Source organism: Garra rufa, chromosome 11 (assembly GCF_049309525.1).
Source record: "Garra rufa chromosome 11, GarRuf1.0, whole genome shotgun sequence".
Lineage (NCBI taxonomy): Eukaryota > Metazoa > Chordata > Actinopteri > Cypriniformes > Cyprinidae > Garra > Garra rufa.
This window is the reverse complement of record NC_133371.1, coordinates 12,466,423-12,486,182: the sequence shown is the minus strand read 5'-3', so window position 1 is coordinate 12,486,182 and position 19,760 is coordinate 12,466,423. Positions and strand designations below refer to the sequence as shown.

The following is a 19,760-nucleotide window of genomic DNA, read 5'->3' as shown; positions in this document are numbered from 1 at the left end:
TGAGTGCAAAAAATGTGTTTGGAAAAACATGAGACAAAGGCACAGCTCTTCTAGCACCTGGGTGGATGAACCTAGGCCACGCACCAGACATCCCTGCTTGTTCAGAAGGATCAAAGGAAGTCAGCGCAGGCACGCTAGATATTCAAGTGCCTTCACAGATGGTGATGTTGACTCTGGAAGCCTGTGCAAAGACCTTGCTTTGCTGTAGTTTAGGAAACAGCTCTAGCACTAGGGCCATGTGGGATCTCAAAAAAGAGAACATGTTAGACTGTGTGAGCGAGGGAGAGGGAATGAGAGAGAGAGAGAGAAAGGGAGGGGGAGATGAGAACATTTTTTCTTTTTTCACAAACCATTGTAAGCAGTCAGAGAGGCAAATAGTGAAGTGCAGAGGAGAGCAACAGGCAGTCGTCTCCAGAGAGAGCCTGAGAGCAATGCTCAGTCCACTGACAACAACTCAACATCCGGACAGTAAGGAAGAGGGAGGTTTTTCATACTGCAGCCTGCCCTGGGGCCTCAGAAATAATCTGCCTTCCTCACAGCTATGCCTGCACCACATACTGAACAAAGGACAAAGTTTCTTCACTGCATGTAGTCTGATTTGCATATGGACACTGTAAGGCCTCTATGCCTTTCCATCTTTAACCTGCTGGATCAAGGGACACAATTTGGAGTTTTACGGTCCACTCTTTTCTGAAGTTGCTCGGAAGTTTTGGAAAGTTGTTTTCCATGCAAGTCTTGCCAATATGCTGCCTGTGGTTTTCATGACATGGTGGGTCTGGGTGTTGCTTGGAAGTGTAGGGGGACAGTCCCAATCTCAGCATCAGTCTCAGACTGACGACTCAAACCCATGGAGACAGATGATTCAGTGGGAGAACAATGGACGTGTGTTCAGTCTTCTCAACAGTGGGGCTGAATATGTCCCAGCTCGGGCTCAGGAGCGGGGCAGGAACCCCAGAGTGCTTCTAGCGGATGCTCCCAACCGTAGATCACAAGGTGGGAATGTACGAAGGCAAGCACCCTCAAGGGGAACCTATGAGACTGTGAGAGGCCAAGCCAGACACCCTTTTGGCTTTGGCCAGGTGCCGGACAACTGGCGTCAGGGTACAGCTGGGACAGGTGAAACAAGTCGCTTCCAGTCATCTACCGGCACTCGTTTTAGAACATCCTCTGGCTCATCCTCCTCCTCCTCCTCCTCCTCATCCTCTTCTTCTTATCCGCAGTATCCTTTCCCTCAACAGCCTCCTTATGCTGCTCCCTATGACTCGGTTTTGGACAGGTCATATGAACCTCCCTTCCGTGGAACGGGGTACTCCACGGGCACTGGTGGTGGCTATGCAGGAGGAGGTTATGGAGGAGGTGGGTACTCCACTGGAAGTTTTGGAGGAGGTAGCTATAATGGAGGGGGTCCTGCAACCGACGAGAGATATCGCTTCTATCCACCTTATGGTCAACCATACCAAGCTGCTCCTGCCCAACCTGTTCCTGCCCAACCTGTTGCTGCCCAACCTGCACAGCCGTCATTCTCTGATGGACTGGACCACAGATACACACACAGTCTGTACAACGAGGACTCTCGGGATGGCAGTAATGCTGCAGTACCTGTCTCTAGCAACACAGGCTCATCGTTCCAGCCTGTGGTGCAAAGCCCCCAGTATGAACAGTTTCCACCCTTTGGAAGGCCCCAATCACAGCCACAGCCCCCGTTTGTTCAATCACCTCCACGCAACCCCCTCATCTCTAACAACGCAGAAAGCCCCAACGCGAATACAGGGAGTGTTTATCGTGCTCAGCAAAGAGGTATGATGTATATCCACATTACATACACTTACAAGAATCTCATTGTACATCCTACACTAACGTAATACTCAATAGTTTGCTTAATGGGTCATAGATCAGCAGTCCAAAGATGTTGCTTTGCAGATTGTCTCTTATGATATTGCAGTGAATGCTACTGCTTTACTTCATGATTCATGTCTTGAGCAGTGTTGCAGCTCATTTACTAGGCTGCTATGCTAAGTAAACTTAATCACAGAGGAACTGCAGTGGGTACTTAAGCTCTTTCACGGCTGGAGATTTGGGGAAATGGATGCACGTGTGGAGCTCGTTTCAGATTCTCGCTCGCTCTCAAGAAAAGGAAGTGAGAAAAACAGAGAGACATCTAAAAAATGTAATTCTTCTGCCATCTCTTTGTGTTTCTTGGCAGCCGTAGGCCCTTTGGATTTGACAAACGTATAACCCAAGGGACTCTAACTGCACAAAATTGATTGAAAAATATGTTTGCTTACGCAGCTGCTAATAATGGGCATTTCTTTTGAGCAATTTTTGTTTGTTTGTTTTTTCAAAAGCAGTCAGTGAAAATTGCTTTCTCCTAATGTCTAAATTCACCCCAGCATATTTTATTTCCATCCCCCCATTGCCATTGTGTTTCAATTTACAATCAAAGAAGTGCCAAGTTCATCTTCATCTCAGAGGCTGGGTTATTGGAACCAGGTGCTGTGGGATGTGTGCGTGGGTGTAAGAGTATGTGGTAGTTGATGTGTGTGCGTAGTGCCTATGGATACTCACTCCGCACAAAGAGTGCTCATTGTTTGAAGATTTGGTTCTGTTTTTGGTGATGACTGCACTGTGAAGGCTAAGGGTGAATGCTTCCAGTATTTGCTTTGAGGGTGGGGTAAGGGGCTCAAGTGGCTTGGTTGTTGCGGAGTGGGTGGTGAGCGTGAGCGGTGTGTGGGGGATTGTGGGGTGTCACTACATAAGGAGTGGGGAGATGGAAAGTACCCAGCACACATGGGGTCCATTGCCTCAGGAAACAGAAAATATTTTGTTAGCCCCTAAATAAAAGTGTGCATGTGCGTGTGCATATATGTGATGACGTGGGTGTGTGTAAGACCTTTGGGACATTGCTGGCCACTGCCAAGGCTCATTTTGTAATGTGAAAGGTCTTTGTCTCTTGCTTGAGTCACTTCACGCACGACTAATCACCCTAGTTTACAAAATCTGGTCATAAGGGAAATGGGTGTAAACTCAATCCACTAGAAGGTACACATGTGGAAAAAATTTACATTACTCATTACTCAATGATGCAATCACAAATAAATAAGTTGAAACCAGAGCCCCAGCCTGTAGAAACATATATTATATGTTAACTTGACTCATGGATGTTAAGATTTGGCCTGTATGTGGAGTTGAGTATGAGGACTTTGTGGTAATGAAAGGGGTCTTATGTCAATATCAACAAAACCTAAAGTTAATCTTAATTTCAGCTCCTTGTGTCCTTGTCCCTTTCACATCAATGCATATAAAGTAAAATGTAATGTATGAATCTCTTCTTACAATGCATGTTGGTGTAGCGCAGGCATCCAAAGAACAGAGCTTTTTGGAGAAAAGTGCAAACTGTATGAAGAAACTTTTGCTGGATAACCACAGTCTTTCACACTCTCTTTACACTGTTTACAAAAGCTGACCAAGGAAGTTTCCTGAGTCCTTAACGTCTGTTTCAGACTTAGCTGGCAAATCAGATGTGTACACAGAGATGGGGATGGCAAAGCATTCACTTGAGTAGAGGGGTGGTGCTAACAAGTCTGAAAAAAGAAGACTGACTAAGGCCATCATGTTTTATAGAGTAAAAGTTGCTCCCAACTCTAAACATGCCTGCAGCAGAAGTGAGATTAGATCTGCTCACCACATTGTTGCGTTGAAAAAACCTCCCTTCTAGAAACACCTGAATTATCATGCTAGTCCAAGCTGGTTTGTGTTTGTTATCATTGGTTTGATGCTGATCTAGCTGTCTGCAAAAATGCTGCTGGATGACCATCAAAGTCTTGCTGGTTAAGGTAATTAAGAGGCCTAGTGGGACTCCAGTATCACACGCTGGAGTCCATCAGTGCTGATCTTCTCAACAGGGTTCTTTTCTCTGAAATCCATGACATGCAAAGCAGGAAAACAAATATGCAGTCCCCTACCCTTTGAAGAAATGTTAATGTCCACCTACGGAGTGCACTGTTATTGTACTCATACGATTATTTAGACACAAAGTGAGCACAATCAGCTTGCATTTTAAGTGTAAATAAAGATGATAAGTAGTTTCTGTACTGGCCCTGTGCACAGTTTTATGAACATTAGCTGTCACAGCTAACTCTGTTTTTCTTTTTTTATTTATTTTTCTGTTTTTTTAACAAACTTGGTCACAGGCCCGATTTGGATCCAGCAGGGAAGTGATCTCATTTTCGTTTCGCTGTCACCTCTCCTTCATCTTTTGTACTCTCTCTCTCCCTCTCTACATGCAATACTTTGTTCTTTTTTTCTTATTTTTGCGTGACCTTGAAACCAGATGAGAAACAGCATTTGATGCATTATACTGTGAGGCTTCAGCATTACCTCATCAAAAACCTCTTCATCTCTTGTGTATTTTTTCAAAGAGATGCTTATTTGGATACAGCCATTTTTCAAATATTTTACTTTCCTTTACATTTAAAAGTATGTAACATCAGAACAGCTCAGAACATTAAAGAAGCACATTTGTCCACAGGACAGCATGTTATGAGATCTCATATTGTTATTATCCTGCTGAAGAAAAATAAAACAGCCTAGTCTGGTTTCCTGGTCAAAGTTGATCTCCAAACATGGTCCGCTTGCTGCTTTAGTACACTTTGCAGGTGGTCAAGCAGGTCTATTCACTTGTTTTAAAAGGATTTGGACATTTGGTGGCCAGACTTGTCTGTTTGGTGGATTTGAAGTAGTTTTGGACATGATCAGACTGATCAGTTTGGTGGTTTTAGAGTGGTTTTGAATACTTTTCAGGTGGTCAGGCCAGTTGCTTTGGTGGTTTTAGAGTTTCGGACACATTTTGGGTAGACTAGTCAGAGTTTTAGTCACTTTTCAGTTGGTCAGTTTGATGGTTTTAGGGTAGTTTTGGGTGTTTTTCCGGTGGCCAGGCTGGTCTGTTTGGTGGTTTTACAGTCTGGAGCCCTGTAATATTACCGTAAGTGTTACGCGCGCTTCAGTACTAGTAGTAAACAAAATCATCTGTGCCATTCAGTAACACAGAGACACACAGAATTTATATTTAAACAGTCGTTTTGTCGCTTAATATTAGTCCATATCGCAGTTTGATTTAAGTGTAATGACCTACTTTTGATTAATGCATCCGAACTTTTAAAAATTCCGTGACATTCCGAGTTAAACTGTAAATTCCATTTTATGACTGGATTCCGCGATTCCGTCCGTGTTTTCCGCATCACGGAAATCATAAGGCCCTACATATGAGACATGTCGCCATTTTACTGGCTGGTTGGTCCAGTCTGAGATACTGCCAAACAGCGGATACTGCTAGCACATTTGTATTTCTTCTTCGCTGCTCTAAACAGTGGTTGCTTGTGGCAACCAACACAGCACTTCCTGAGCAGCGAAGACGAATTGCCTTCCGATTTGCTAGTGGAAATAACTTGAGTCCTGTTTTAGAGTGGTTTTGGACATGATCAGACTGGTTAGTTTGGTGGTTTTAGAGTGGTTTCGAATCATTTTCAGGTGGTCAGGCCAGTTGCTTTGGTGGCTTTAGAATTTTGGATACATTTTGGGTAGACTAGTCAGAGTTTTAGACATATTTCCATTGGTCAGACTACTCAGTTTGATGGTTTTAGGGTGGTTTTAGGTGTTTTTCAGATGGCCAGGCTGGTCGGTTTGGTGGTTTTAAAGTGGGTTGGGACACTTTTTGAGTGTTCAGACTCAAGTGGTTTTAGAGTGATTTTGGATCCTTTCTTAGCTGGTCAGGCCAGTTGCTTTGGTGGTTTTAGAGTTTTGGACACATTTTGGGTACACTAGTCAGAGATTTAGACACTATTCAGTTGGTCAGACTAGTCAGTTTGATGGTTTTAGGGTGGTTTTAGAGTGGTTTGGACATGTTAAGCATGGTCAGACTGGTCGATTTGGTGGTTTTAAAGTGGTTTTGAACATTTTTCAGGTGGCCAGGCTGGTCGGTTTGGTGGTGTTAAAGTGGTTTAGGACACTTTTTGAGTGTTCAGACTCAAGTGGTTTTAGAGTGATTTTGGATACTTTTCAGGTGGTCAGGCCAGTTGCTTTGGTGGTTTTAGAGTTTTGGCATGTTAAGCATGGTCAGACTGGTGGATTTGGTGGTTTTAAAGTGGTTTGGAACTTTTTCGGGTGGTCAGACTGGTCAGTTTGATGGTTTTAGAGTAATTTTGGACAATTTTCGAGTGGTCAGACTAGTCAGTTTGGTGGTTTTAAAGTGATTTTGGCACTTACAGTACCAGGTGGGTTTAGGGCACTTTTTATACTGCAGATCAACTGAAAATCAGTTTGAGCAGAGTTGAAGACCAGCCCAGACTAGCTATGACCTAGTAAACCAGTTAAGAAGTTTTTTCCGCTTAATTCAAATTTCAGGATATGAGCTTCAACATCTGGTTATACACTGTAACTCTAAAGATGTCTGCTGTTTTTAGGTTTGCCTGACCTGGTTCCTGACCCGAATTATGTCCAAGCCTCCACATATGTTCAAAGAGCCCATATGTACTCCTTACGCTGTGCTGCAGAGGAAAAGTGTCTGGCCAGGTGAGAAGCCTCAGTTCTTCTATTTATGAAATGGCAAAACAAAGCTGGCCAGGAAGTATTTACACAATAAACCCTCTCACGCTCGTTTACAACAGTTTACACCACACCATCCAATAATACTTCAAACAACCAATGAGAAGAGTGTTAGATGATGTTTGATGCAGAAATATGGGTGGTGACACATCATATAAATTCCAGTCTGCTGTTATGAGCTCATCTTATGCTGTATATACAACAGTTTCATTACTCAGTGCTGCAGTCCTTCATTAAGATTTTTCCTTCCTCAGCTCCGCCTATAGTGCTGAAACCACAGACTATAGTGTCAGGGTTCTTCTGCGATTTCCTCAGAGAGTGAAGAACCAAGGGACGGCTGATTTCATGCCTAACCGACCTCGTCACACCTGGGAGTGGCACAGCTGTCACCAGTGAGTCTCTCTTTTACATCTATATATGTAGAGATTTAACATTAAATGCTCACCAAAAGACCACACATCCAGCCCTCCAACCCTGCTAACTGTATCAATTCAACATTAAAGCTGACAGGTCTTGGGAAGATCAGGATTTTACACAAATACACCTTTTTTTTTTACAGACATGTAGCTACACATCAATGCAGTTTCAGCTCTAATATGATTAAAATCCCCAGAATGGTTAAATTAAAATATTTCCAGATTATGGAGGTATTCAGTGAGTTAATATACCTTATCTTATATCAGAATCTAAATTAATTTTGGCATCGATTTTTGTATTTGGTTTCACTTGGCGAAGGGCTGTTATCCTCAGAGGGGATTTCCATAACATTTCCATGCACAATCAGCTGGGCCTCATGACAAGTGAAAATTAATGTCTGTCAGTACTTGTCAGTTCTGTGTTTGTTCGCCTGTAGCTGTTCATTACATCGCGTCTGCATCACAAGCGAGATGGAGAATTTGCAAGAATTGTTCTTGTGCATCGTGTTAAACTCTCAGTGGCATCATCAATGACAGTTGTCACTCATGTCAGCTCAAATTGCCGACTGTCATTGAAAATAAGTGATTTAGTGTCGCATTGTAGCTGCAAAGCGCTGCCAACATTAATGTTCCCAATAATGGGAGCATTCTAGTCATAGTTTGGGTTGCCAAAATAAATTAAAATGAATGGCTGTCAATTAAAATGTCAATTTAGTGTGATTAATTGAAAAAAATAGCATTATATTTATGAATTTTACTGACTAGTGACTATATAGACTTTTATATAATTTGTAATGGATTCGATCGTTTTAATAAATAATAAAATAATTCAATATTTGTAAAATAAGTCTCTTCTGCTCACCAAGGCTGCATTTATTTGATCAAAAATAGTGACATATTATTACAATTTAGAATATCTGTTTAAATTATATGCTAAAATATAATTTATTCCTGTGATCAAAGCTGAATTTTCAGTATCATTACTTCAGTCTTTAGTGTCACAGGACTCTTTAGAAATCATTCTAATATGCTGATTTGCTGCCCAAACAGTAGTGTTCCCAAATATGTTTGTGAAAACTGTGATATATTTAATTTTTCAGGATGCTTTGATAAATATAAAATGTAAAAGAAGATTTGTTTGAAACATAAATAGTTTGTAATATTATAAATATCTTTGCTTTTGGTCAATAAAAATGCTTTATATTATTTTTTTTTTTCATTTTTTTATTTCAGATTGTCTTCATATTAAATGAGATGAAATTAAATTATCAGTCAACAATGTAGATGAACATTAAGTTGGAATAGTGGTTTAACTCTCACAATGAAAGGCATCCTGTGTTGTATTTTGTTTTGCTAAACCTGACTTCTGTTTTACAGCACTATTAACATCAACGTTCATCCCTCCTTCACTTTTGGCTTGAAATCAATTTGGGCGCTGACTGTAGATAGTCGAGATGCAGACGGAGTGTCAGTTTGTACAGTTGGTGAGCATTTGCTCATAAACAGATTATTAATGTAACCTGAAAATGTCAGTACATGAAGTATTCAGCACTTTAACTAATTTCTAATGCAATTAGACAGCTGAGCAGTGTGATGACCTCTTTCATGTAACCTAAATCTGACGCCATGCGTACAAGCACCTGACTCTCTTTGAAAAAGTAGAAGAACTGCAGGGAGATGTTTGTCAGTGAGCAGAAGCTAATCTATAATTGCTTGCACATCTCCGCTTTGACTTGTTTGATATTTCGTAGAGATTAAAAGTGTCCTTGGCATCTCTTTATTATTAGTTGAAATGAAAACTGCCATTGCAGGTAAAACTGCTTTCTAGTACTATGACTGCTTTGATTTATCTCTGCATCCACAAAGACAACAAAAAGGTGAAGTGCAGACATACACTAAACATGCCATAAATGTCAGTCAGATTTCTTTGAGTCACAGGGTGGGACTGACTTTGACACTTCATTTCTAATATAATCAGCCTTGGTTCCTGGAGACTTTGATGACAGACAAGAATAAAAACATATATTTATATGTAACCAGAACCCAGCTTGAGACATGTTGGGTTCCACCCCTCACTTTTTTCCACACAGTTTTCTGCTAAAAACTGTCAATCAAAAAGGCTGATCAGTTCTAAAAAGATTATTAACCATTTCCATTTGATGTACAATGATTAATAAAAAAAACTATAAAAATTAAAACAGAAATACAAATGAATGAAAACTGTATAAACATGTAAAAAAAAAAAAACTATAAAAATGACAAAAACACACAACAAAATTCAACACCAATTCAAAACATCTATAAAACTCTAATTTCACATAAAAAGTTAACTGCATGTACACTACAATGCTGTTCTTTTTCACTTTTTATTCATAAAAGTATAAGTAAAAATATATATCACAGGTTCCAAAAAAAACAGCACAACTGTCTCCAAACTGTTTCAAAATAAACTAGCATATTGGAATGATTTCTGAAGAAACTGACACAAACTGAAGTAATGATGCTAAAAATTCAGCTTTGATTGAGTATATTAAAACCGTTATTTAAATTGTTAATTTCACACTTTTTCTGTAATTTTGATCAAATAAATGCAGCCTGTATGAGCATAAGAGACTCATAAAGAAAAATAAATTAAAAATCTTACCGATCAAACTTTTGAATGGCAGTGTACAGTTGAGGTCAAAAGTTTACATCCCTCTTTCAGAATCTGCAAAATGTTAATTATTTTACAAAAATAAGATGCATCATACAAAATGCATGTTATTGTTTATTTAATACTGACCTGAATAAGATATTTCACATAAAAAAATGTTTAAATGTAGTCCACAAGAGAAAAAAAAATGGTTGAATTTATAAAAATGACCCTGTTCAAAAGTTTACACACACTTGATTCTTAATATTGTGTTCTTACTTGAATAATCTACAGCTGTTTTTTAAGTGATAGTTGCTCATGAGTCCCTTGTTTGTCCTGAACAGTGAAACTGCCTGTTGTTTTTCAGAAAAATCCCTCAGGTCCCACAAATCCTTTGGTTTTCCAGCATTGTTGTGTATTTGTACCCTTTCCAATAATGACTGTATGATTCTGAGAACTATCTTGTCATACTGAGAACAACTGAGGGACTCATATGCAACTATTACAGAAGGTTTAAATGCTTACTAGTGCTCCAGACAAAAAAAAAAAAAAAACACAATACATTAATAGCTGGGGGTGAAAACTTTTGGAATTTGAAGATCAGAGTAAATTTAACTTATTTTGTCTTCTGGAAAACAAGCAACCATCTTCTGTAGCCTCTGAACAGCACTACTAAATGAAAAATATGATATTTAGACGAAATAAGAAAAATGTACACATCTCCATTCTGTGAAAAAAAAAAATGTATGCGTAGTTTTTCCTTCTGAAGGATCAGTAAGCATTTGAACCTTCTGTTACAGTTGCATATGAGTCCCTCAGTTGTCCTCAGTGTGAAAAGATGGATCTCAAAATCATACAGTCATTGTTGGAAAGGGTTCAAATACACAAAAATGCTGGAAAACCCAAAAATTTGTGGGACCTGTTAGTGTTTTCTGACGAACAGCAGGCAGTTCAGGACAAACAAGGGACTTATGAACAACTATCACTAAACAAACCAAAAAAAAAAAGCAGCTGTGGATCATTTAGGTAACAACACAGTATTAAGAATCAAGTGTATGCAAACTTTTGAACAGGGTAATTTTTTTAATTCAACTATTATTTTCTCTAGTGGACTATATGTAAACACCTTTAATGTGAAATATCTTATTCAGGTCAGTACTAAATAAAACGTAACATGCATTTTATATGATCCCTCTTATTTTGGTAAAATAATTAACATTTTGCAGATTCTGAAAGGGGGGTGTAAACTTTTGACCTCAACTGTATATTTACTGACTGATGTATTTATTTTATTATTATTATCACTAACTTACTTATTTACTTCTGTATTCATGTATTTATTTTTCAATGTGGTACTTAAATAGTCATAAAAGTAAAATATTTGTGATTGGTTATAACTTGTAATGCTTAACTTCTGTAAAAAGACAAAATATTTTTACGCGGTAAAAGTAGTTAATCAGTAGTCAGTTAACTGTGGTAGTAGTAATATTTGTGTATTTATGTATTTATTTACTGTTTCTAAGATGACAGGTGGTTTCCTCTTAGTTTGTGATTGTTTTAACTCATCCCCACTGAAAAAGAAACAGCTAATGGTTGGCTGGTCTTAGCTGGTTTAAGCTGGAAGTAGCTGGTAATTTTTCTGTGGTAAGTACTGGTGTGTGTATGCGTGTGAGATCTGTCATTCAAATGTAGTTTGCTCAGGGATTTGGCTACAGGCTCCTGAATGTCTGTCATCCCCTCATCAAATAAGATTTAATATACTTGGCATATTATGGGAAATATAGTATCCCTGTGGAAACTATGAACTCTGTCCCTGTCTGAGGAAAGTACCTGTTTTCCCTGCCGCAGTCCTTCAGGTATTACCACAGCTTTCCAAGAAAACGATTTTGCCAAAAGGCCAAACAGACGAAACAACGCTGTGACATGTAGAGTCAGACTTCTACCACGCCTGATGAAATATTCACACCTTTCAAAGATTTGACTAGAAAGAAAGAAACAGTGTAAATCTTATAGCTTGAAATTATTATTTGAATTTACTCATTTATTGATATTGCTTTAATTTATTATTTGAATGTTTGTTTATTGATTGACTGACTGATCGATTAACTGAAGTTTTGAAAGCATCAATTTTACAAGTTTTTCACACTAAAATCATGTTTACACTAATATTGTTACAGGGTTAGTTCACCCAAAAATTAAAATTCTGTCAGTAATTACTCACGCTCATGTTGTTCCAAATCTGTAAGACCATCGTTCATCTTCAGAAAACAATTTAAGATATTTTTGATGAAATCTGAGAGGTCCTACCACGTTTAAGGCCCAGAAAAGTACCAAGATGATCAATAAAGCAGTCCAGGTTCAACTGTAATTTTACAAAGCTATGAGAATACGTTTTTTGCACAAAGAAAACAAAAATAACTACTTTATTCCACATTTTCTTAAATTGTGTTCTGAAGATGAACGAAGGTCTGGAACAACGTGAGGGTGAGTAATTAATGACAGAATTTTTATTTTTGGGTGAACCTTTTAACATCTTATATACTGTCTATACTACTGAAAGCTTTTACATAGAGATTTTAATGTTTATAGATTATTTTACAGTGCTTCACTCTAACAAACTGAAGTAAAACTTTAACTGAAATTAAATATTAAAACAGAATAAAATATATAAATACAAAACTTTAACATATTTTATTTTCACACTTTTATTTTCCATTTATTTGTGTAATTAAACCTAAAACAGAAATAAAAATTTAAAAATCTATAAACACATTGAATAAAAGGTTAAATTAAAATGAAAACATAAAATATAAATTAAGAATATTAATAAAAAACTGTAATAGTATGTGATATGTGATAATAATATTACAATAACATTAGGTGGTATTGCTATGGTCCTTTTTTTTAAGGGGAGACACTGCAGGCAAAAACGTTCTTTTTTCATGTACCTATCAAGTTTGAGATTTTGGGCTTTTTGGTTTTTCATAAAGTTTTTTTCTCAGACAAGTGGAAAGAAAACATCCAAAAAAAAAAAAACCACTGTTAAGTGTTTCTTTTATAGTAGTTTATCAATTTGTGTCAATAGATTTCAATTACAAGGCATATTTTTAAAGGCTGTTTTCTCAAAATGAGTTTTTCTCCTAGACTGAGCCATAAATCTCCACTTCAGTAACACTTACACACACACCAAACTTAACATTTTTATTCCTGTCTATATCCTGAAGGTCTTTACAGAGGGATTTGTTCATATATAATTTGCTTAATTTTTACACAACATTTTATTCCCCAAAAAATGGTAAAAAAAAAAAAAAAAAAAAAAAAAAAAAAAATATATATATATATATATATATATATATATATATATATATATATAGTGTTTCCTGTCCGTTCTAATTTTTTTTTCTTCTGAATTATGGCGTAATGAAATGAGACACCCAAAATTTCCTCTGTAAAAACTTTTGACTCTAATATGTCAAAAAACTTAAACAAGAATTTTAAAACTGATTTCATCAGGTGTTTTTGATTTTTGTACTAGAAATGTATGCAAATTAGTGCATATTTAATTAAATAATGCCTCATTTGAATATTTTAACCTAACATTTAGTTTGCAATTATCAATGTAATCAATTAACTGGGTAAGTAAGGTGATAACTATTTGTGTATCTTTTTTTTTTTTACCCTATTCACCTGCCGTGTCTCGCCTTAAATCCAAACCTAGATTTCAATGTCATATTTTCTCTCTTTCTCTCTCTGATCAGACATTACCACAGTATGGATGAGTTCAGTCACTATGATCTGTTAGAGGTGAGCAGCGGCCGTAAAGTGGCTGAGGGACACAAGGCTAGCTTCTGTCTGGAGGACACGACCTGTGACTTCGGCCATCTTAAACGATACGCTTGTACTTCACATACCCAGGTTTGGTTCTGAGACCCACTCTGTTCAAAGTGTCTTTTTTATGATAAATATTGCTTTATTAGTGTGTATTATTATATTTGTACATTTTTCATGAATTATTAGTCTTTTCTTAATACTAATGTTTTATTCATTTTAACTTTCCAGGGTCTCAGTCCAGGGTGCTATGACACATACAATGCAGATATTGATTGCCAATGGATTGACATCACTGATGTTCAGCCAGGAAACTATATACTTAAGGTAACATTCTCAAAAAAGACCAACACATTTACACTCCATCTTCTATTTCACACTGAGCACTTCCAAATACATTTTTCGTAACCTTCAAAGAGTCTTCTCAGAGAATATCTTGTATCTAACACATCCAAACAGAATACGACACGTTTTGCTAAAGGTTTGGCTCAAGGCATTGTTTGATGTTGTGCATGTCGTCCAATTCTTCCGTTTGATATCGATGATGCTGGTGCAATGAGTTCGGTATGCATACAGTACAGCCTGTGCTCATAAATAAGACAGATACAGACATGCTCCATAGTCTCAAGCAGATTGCAGCCGTTCACTTTTTGACCTTTAGCAAAACAACAACAGTATAGCTGAAATACAATGATGTTAAAAGAGGTCGCCATTACCTTCTACTCCAAGGCTAATTTTTAATATGCTTTCATAGCAACGGAGGATTGAACTGCAAGCAGTCTGAACTTAGCTGCAGAAAGAGCCTTCATTTGGTGGAAAGAACAGGGAAACTTCTCTTTAGAATGTCAAATGCACATTATAAACGACTCAAACGCAAAGCACTTGCAAGCCTTCATAGAATTAATCACAAGTAACACCGTTTCATGAACTCACTAACACTCATTGTTACTCGCATTTGAGGCTTGGTGAGTGTTAATTTAATCCCTGTTGGCCACATACACTATCTCACAAAAGTGAGTACACCCCTCACATTTCAGCAACAATTTTAGTATATCTTCTCAAGGGACAATACTATAGAAATTATATTTTAGAGTCGTCAGTATGCAGCTTGTATAGCAGTATAGATATACTGTCCTCTGAAAATAACTCAACATACAGCCATTATTGTCAAAATAGCTGGCAAGAAATGTGAGTACACCCTAAGTGATAACAGCATGTTGTTTAACCATGCAAAGCCACATGTTCTATTCATCATGTTTATGTTTTTGTCTGCTTGAAAAGACCATACAAAATCATGTATCTTGTATTAGAGCAGTTAAAATTAGGTGTTTTAAGTACAATTCTCTCATTCTGACCACTGGATGTTCAACATGGCATCTCACGGCAAAGAACTCTCTGAGGATTTGAGAATTAGAATTGTTGCTCTTCACAAAGATGGCCAAGGCTATTAGAGGTTCAGTAACACCCTGAAACCAAGTTACACTACAGTGATCAGTGTCATACAGAGGTTTTCCAAGATGGGTTTCATTCGGAACGGAACGAGTACTCAATGAAGTTGAGGTGCAGTTGCAGATGCAGGTGCAGAACCTGGCTTCAAAAACAGATGCATGAGTGCTGCCAGCATTGTTTTAAAGGTTGCAGAAGTAGAAGGTCAGCTTGTCAGTGCCCAGACCATACGCTGCACACTGCAACAAGTCGGTTTGCACAGGCGTCATCCCAGAAGGAAGCCTCATCTGAAGCTGGCTCACAAGAAAGCCTACAAACAGTTTGCTGAAGACAACATGTCCAAGAGCATGAATTACTGGAACCATGTCCTGGTCTGATGAGACTAAGATAAACTTGTTTGGCTCAGATGGTGTCCAGCATGTGTGGCGATGCCCTGTTGAGGAGTACCAAGAAAATTGTATGTTGCCTACAGTCAAGCATAGTGGTAGCATCATGGTCTGGGGCTGCATGAGTGCTTCTGGTACTGGGGAGCTGCAGTTCATTAAAGGAGTAGTCCACTTTCAGAACAACAATTTACAGATAATTTACTCACCCCCCTGTCATCCAAGATATTTATGTCAACCGGCAGCTATATCACCCTGTAGCCCAAGACTGGTTGCCCACTGAAGCTAAGCAGGGTTGAGCCTGGTCAGTACCTGGATGGGAGACCTCCTGGGAAAACTAGGTTGCTGCTGGAAGAGGTGCTAGTGAGGCCAGCAGGGGGTGCTCACCCTGTGGTCTGTGTGGGTCCTAGCACCCCAGTATAGTGACGGGGACACTATACTGCCAAAAAGCACCGTCCTTCGGATGAGACGTTAAACCGAGGTCCTGACTCTCTGTGGTCATTAAAAATCCCAGGATGTCTTTCGAAAAGAGTAGAGGTGTGACCTCGGCATCCTGGCCAAATTTGCCCATTGGCTTCTGACCATCATGGCCTCCAAATCACCCCCCATATTCCGATTGACTTCATCACTTTGTCTCCTCTCCACCAGTAAGCTGGTGTGTGGTGGGCGTTCTGGCGCACTATGGCTGCCGTCGCATCATCCAGGTGGATGCTGCACACTGGTGGTGGATGAGGAGATATCCCCTGACACTGTAAAGCGCTTTGAGTGTCTAGAAAAGCGCTATATAAATGTAACAAATTATTATTATTATTATTATTATTTTCTTCAGTCGTCAAGAAATTATGTTTTTTGAGATAAACATTTCTGGAAATTTCTCCATATAATGGACTTAAATGGTGCCCCGATTTTTGAATCTTCAAAATGCCATTTAAATGCAGCTTCAAATGGCTGTAAACGATCCCAGCCGACGAAGAAGGGTCTTGTCTACCGAAACGTTCAGTCATTTTCTTTGAAAAATATATTTTTACATACCTTTTAAGCACTGGAACTCGTCCAGCACTAGGCTTGTAGTGCGCGTTCCCGACTTTACGTACTGCGTCCACCGTGCTCTGCAACGCAGCGAATGCTTGAAGCAGTCCCATCACCTTACTCGCCGATTGTTTGTAACAGTGGAACAGATGTGGTCCAGTCGTGACAGCACTGAGATTCCTGCTCCGCTGAAAATGGCTGGCATTTTCCACACTTGCACCACCATCTCGTCTCGTTTGAATGCGGTCTGCCCGAGGCTTGTGTCGCCGCCGCGGCTGTCGCAGTTTTCTCTCTCTGACAGAGTTCATCGTCTGTGTATTCCGGCTCAAAAAGGTAGGAAACGGTGAAAAACTCCATCTGATGTGCTCCTCCAGCTTCAAAGTCGTCCGACATCATTGTACTTTATGTTGTATCTTGTTGCTAAAGAGTATTTGATTGCGTTGCACTTCTCTCTTCTCAAGTTTGCTTTGTAAACACTGGGTCTGTAGTTTCGCATACGTCACACGTGACCTTTCGACGTGAGTACGTAAAGTCAGGAATGCGCACTACAAGCCTAGTGCTGGACGAGTTTCAGTGCTTAAAAGGTATATAAAAAAATATATTTTTCTAAGAAAATGACCGAACGTTTCGGTAGACAAGACCCTTCTTCGTCGGCTGGGATCGTTTACAGCCATTTGAAGCTGCATTTAAACTGCATTTAAACGGCATTTTGAAGATTAAAAAATCGGGGCACCATTTAAGTCCACTATATGGAGAAATTTCCAGAAATGTTTATCTCAAAAAACATAATTTCTTGACGACTGAAGAAAAAAAAAAACATAAACATCTTGGATGACAAGGAGGTGAGTAAATTATCTGTAAATTGTTGGATAATGGATTCCATTATGTACTGTACATTCTTAAGTAGAACATGTTGCTTTCCCGCCAGAAACTAGGCCAAACGGCAGTTTTCCAACATGATAACGATCCCAAACACACCAACAAGACAACTGCCTTGCTGAGGAAGCTAAAGGTGATGGGGTGGCCAAGTATGTCTCCAGACCTGAACCCTATTAAGCACCTATGGGGCATCCTCAAGCGTAAAGTGGAGAAGCACCATGTGTCTAACATCCAGCAGCTCCATGAGGAGTGGAAGCAGATCCTAGAAACAACCTGTGCAGCTCTGGTCAATTCCATGCCCAGGATGATATGGGCAGTGCCAGATAACAATGGTACTAACACAATAAATTGACACTTTGGACAAGTTCGCTTAGGATGTACTCACTTTTGTTGCCAGCTATTTTGACAAAAAATGGCTGTATGTTGAGTAATTTTCAGGGGACAATAAATCTATACTGCTATACAAGCTGCACATTGACTACTCTAGAAATAAACTTGGATATATTTTAGAGTATTGTCCTTTGAGAAGAAATACTAAAATGTTTGCTGAAATGTGAGGGGTGTACTCACTTTTGTGACATACAGTATATATTATTCATGGGGTGCACTTACTTTTTCCACAGCACTGAATTTCTAAATGTTGTTTAAATTCCAGCTCCAGGTTAACCCAAAGTACTTGGTGCATGAATCGGACTACACAAACAATGTAGTCAGGTGCAATATCCACTACACGGGCCGCTTTGTCAAGACAACAAACTGCAAAATATCCCAGTAAGTACAAATCGCTTTTTGAGTATTTTAATAAATCAATAGTTCCATAATGTGTGTAGTATATTAATCTACACTGTTAAAAAATAAAGTTTTCAAAAGGAGTTTTCATATCGATCCCATAGAAGAACCACTTTGGGTTCCTTATAGAGACCTTTCAGTAATCAGTTCTTAAAAGAATCATGTTTCTTTAAGAATCTAAAGAATCCTTTTTCACTATAAAGCACTTGTTGTGCAATATAAAGATTTTGTGGAAATTAGAGATTTCCAAATAGCCTTTATTTTCATAAGTGTACATCTATGAAACTTAATAGAGTAAATGACTGTTTCTTTTGCTTTTATAGGTCATGATCTGTCAGATCTGGATTAATGAAAGCGCTGTTCCATAGCAATGTGAATGGAATTCCTGGTGTGGCTGTGATTGTTTATTGCATTTGTCTTGGTTTCTGTTTTTGTGCTGTTCCTGTGAACCTGGGTTCGGCTCGCACCAAGAGGAACAAGCACACATACTGTCACCCTCACACAAAATCAAACACACTGAGGAATCCCATTATTCACAGCACACCACAGACCAACGTCTATTTTCCTTCCAGCCACCCCATTAACCTCGGTTTTTCATAAAAACACATACTCGTTGCCCCCAATTAATTCTAATTCCTTCACCATTTTAAGTGGGTTACATTGCTGGAATGCAAAGTAAGATCAGGTATGGCACTGTTGAACTGTAATTCTGATCAGGAAAATCAGCAACTGGAAACAATTCTTTTTTTTTTTTTTTTTTTCCAAACCTCTCTCTTTGTCTGTGCCACTTTAGAGAAGGTGCAAAACTAAAGAAAGAGTCGTATGAGAGAACGAACAGCCTGTCAGTCATCCTCCAGCTAACCAATTAAGTAAAAAGTGGTTTTAGTTTGAATGAGGAGCCTGGAAAAAAATTCAAATGGCTTTGGGATTAAAGCTCTTTGAATAAAAGCCTTGAATCCAAAGCTGGAGGCAGTTTATCAAGGTGTTTTTACCTTGGAGGTTTATTATAGTCTTTTACTTAACCTGCTGCGATTTCCATTAAATTGGCTTTTAATGTTGCCTTGTATGTCAGTCCACTGATAATCCAATAATGAAAACTAGTTCAATTCAACTATACTTGAGATGTTTCCCCCTGCAAGCAGCTGCAATTCTATCAGTTTGGTTAATATATATATATGTATATATATATATATATATATATATATATATATATATATATATATATATATATAACTCGAGTTCAATACAAGAATCAAAAGACCGAATTTGTGGCATAATGTTAAATACCACCACAAATAATTTACAAATAAATACACTGAACCCCTTGCAATGGAAGGAAATGGGTCCAAATTTTGGATGATTTTAAACTTTATCAATTTATAAAAGCACTTTTTAAAAATTGTGCATCATTTGAGCTCTAATTTTATCATTGTCATGGTAATGAAATTGCAAAATTGGATGTAACTTTACACAGAAAAATGTAGTAGTTTTTTTTTTGTTTTTTTTTTGCACTGAAATGCATATTTTTTACATCTTGTGGCTGTACTGTTGAAACAGTGAGTATTTTAACATTTATTTAGTTCAAATTATTTTTGTGGCTATCAACATTAATTACATTTATGCTTTTGCCACGCAGTTGTATCCAAAAAAGACTGCATTCAAGGTATGCATTTTGTCAGTTCATGCATTACCTGGGAATCGACCCATGACTTTGCTGTTACTAGCAGCATGATCTACATTTATATTTATGCATTTGGC

The 19,760-nt window shown here is 38.3% G+C and overlaps 1 protein-coding gene across 1 annotated transcript; it reads left to right on the top strand.

Annotated features, from left to right (window-relative positions):
- The first annotated feature begins 390 nt into the window (after window positions 1-390).
- On the top strand, window positions 391-19,223 carry loxl1 (lysyl oxidase-like 1). The gene is made up of 7 exons (XM_073850471.1): window positions 391-1,797; window positions 6,459-6,567; window positions 6,855-6,992; window positions 13,407-13,563; window positions 13,708-13,803; window positions 17,869-17,984; window positions 18,326-19,223. The coding sequence occupies exons 1-7, from the start codon at window positions 744-746 to the stop codon at window positions 18,330-18,332; spliced, it is 1,677 nt and encodes a 558-aa protein (XP_073706572.1). The 5' UTR covers window positions 391-743; the 3' UTR covers window positions 18,333-19,223.
- Window positions 19,224-19,760: the final 537 nt, after the last annotated feature.

Bases quoted from the DNA above. Each gene is read 5' to 3' on its own strand.
- loxl1 (XM_073850471.1), top strand. From the start codon at position 744: ATGCTGCCTGTGGTTTTCATGACATGGTGGGTCTGGGTGTTGCTTGGA. The intron at 1,798-6,458 runs GTATGATGTATA...TGCTGTTTTTAG, and splicing joins TTATCGTGCTCAGCAAAGAG to GTTTGCCTGACCTGGTTCCT. The intron at 6,568-6,854 runs GTGAGAAGCCTC...TTCCTTCCTCAG, and splicing joins GAGGAAAAGTGTCTGGCCAG to CTCCGCCTATAGTGCTGAAA.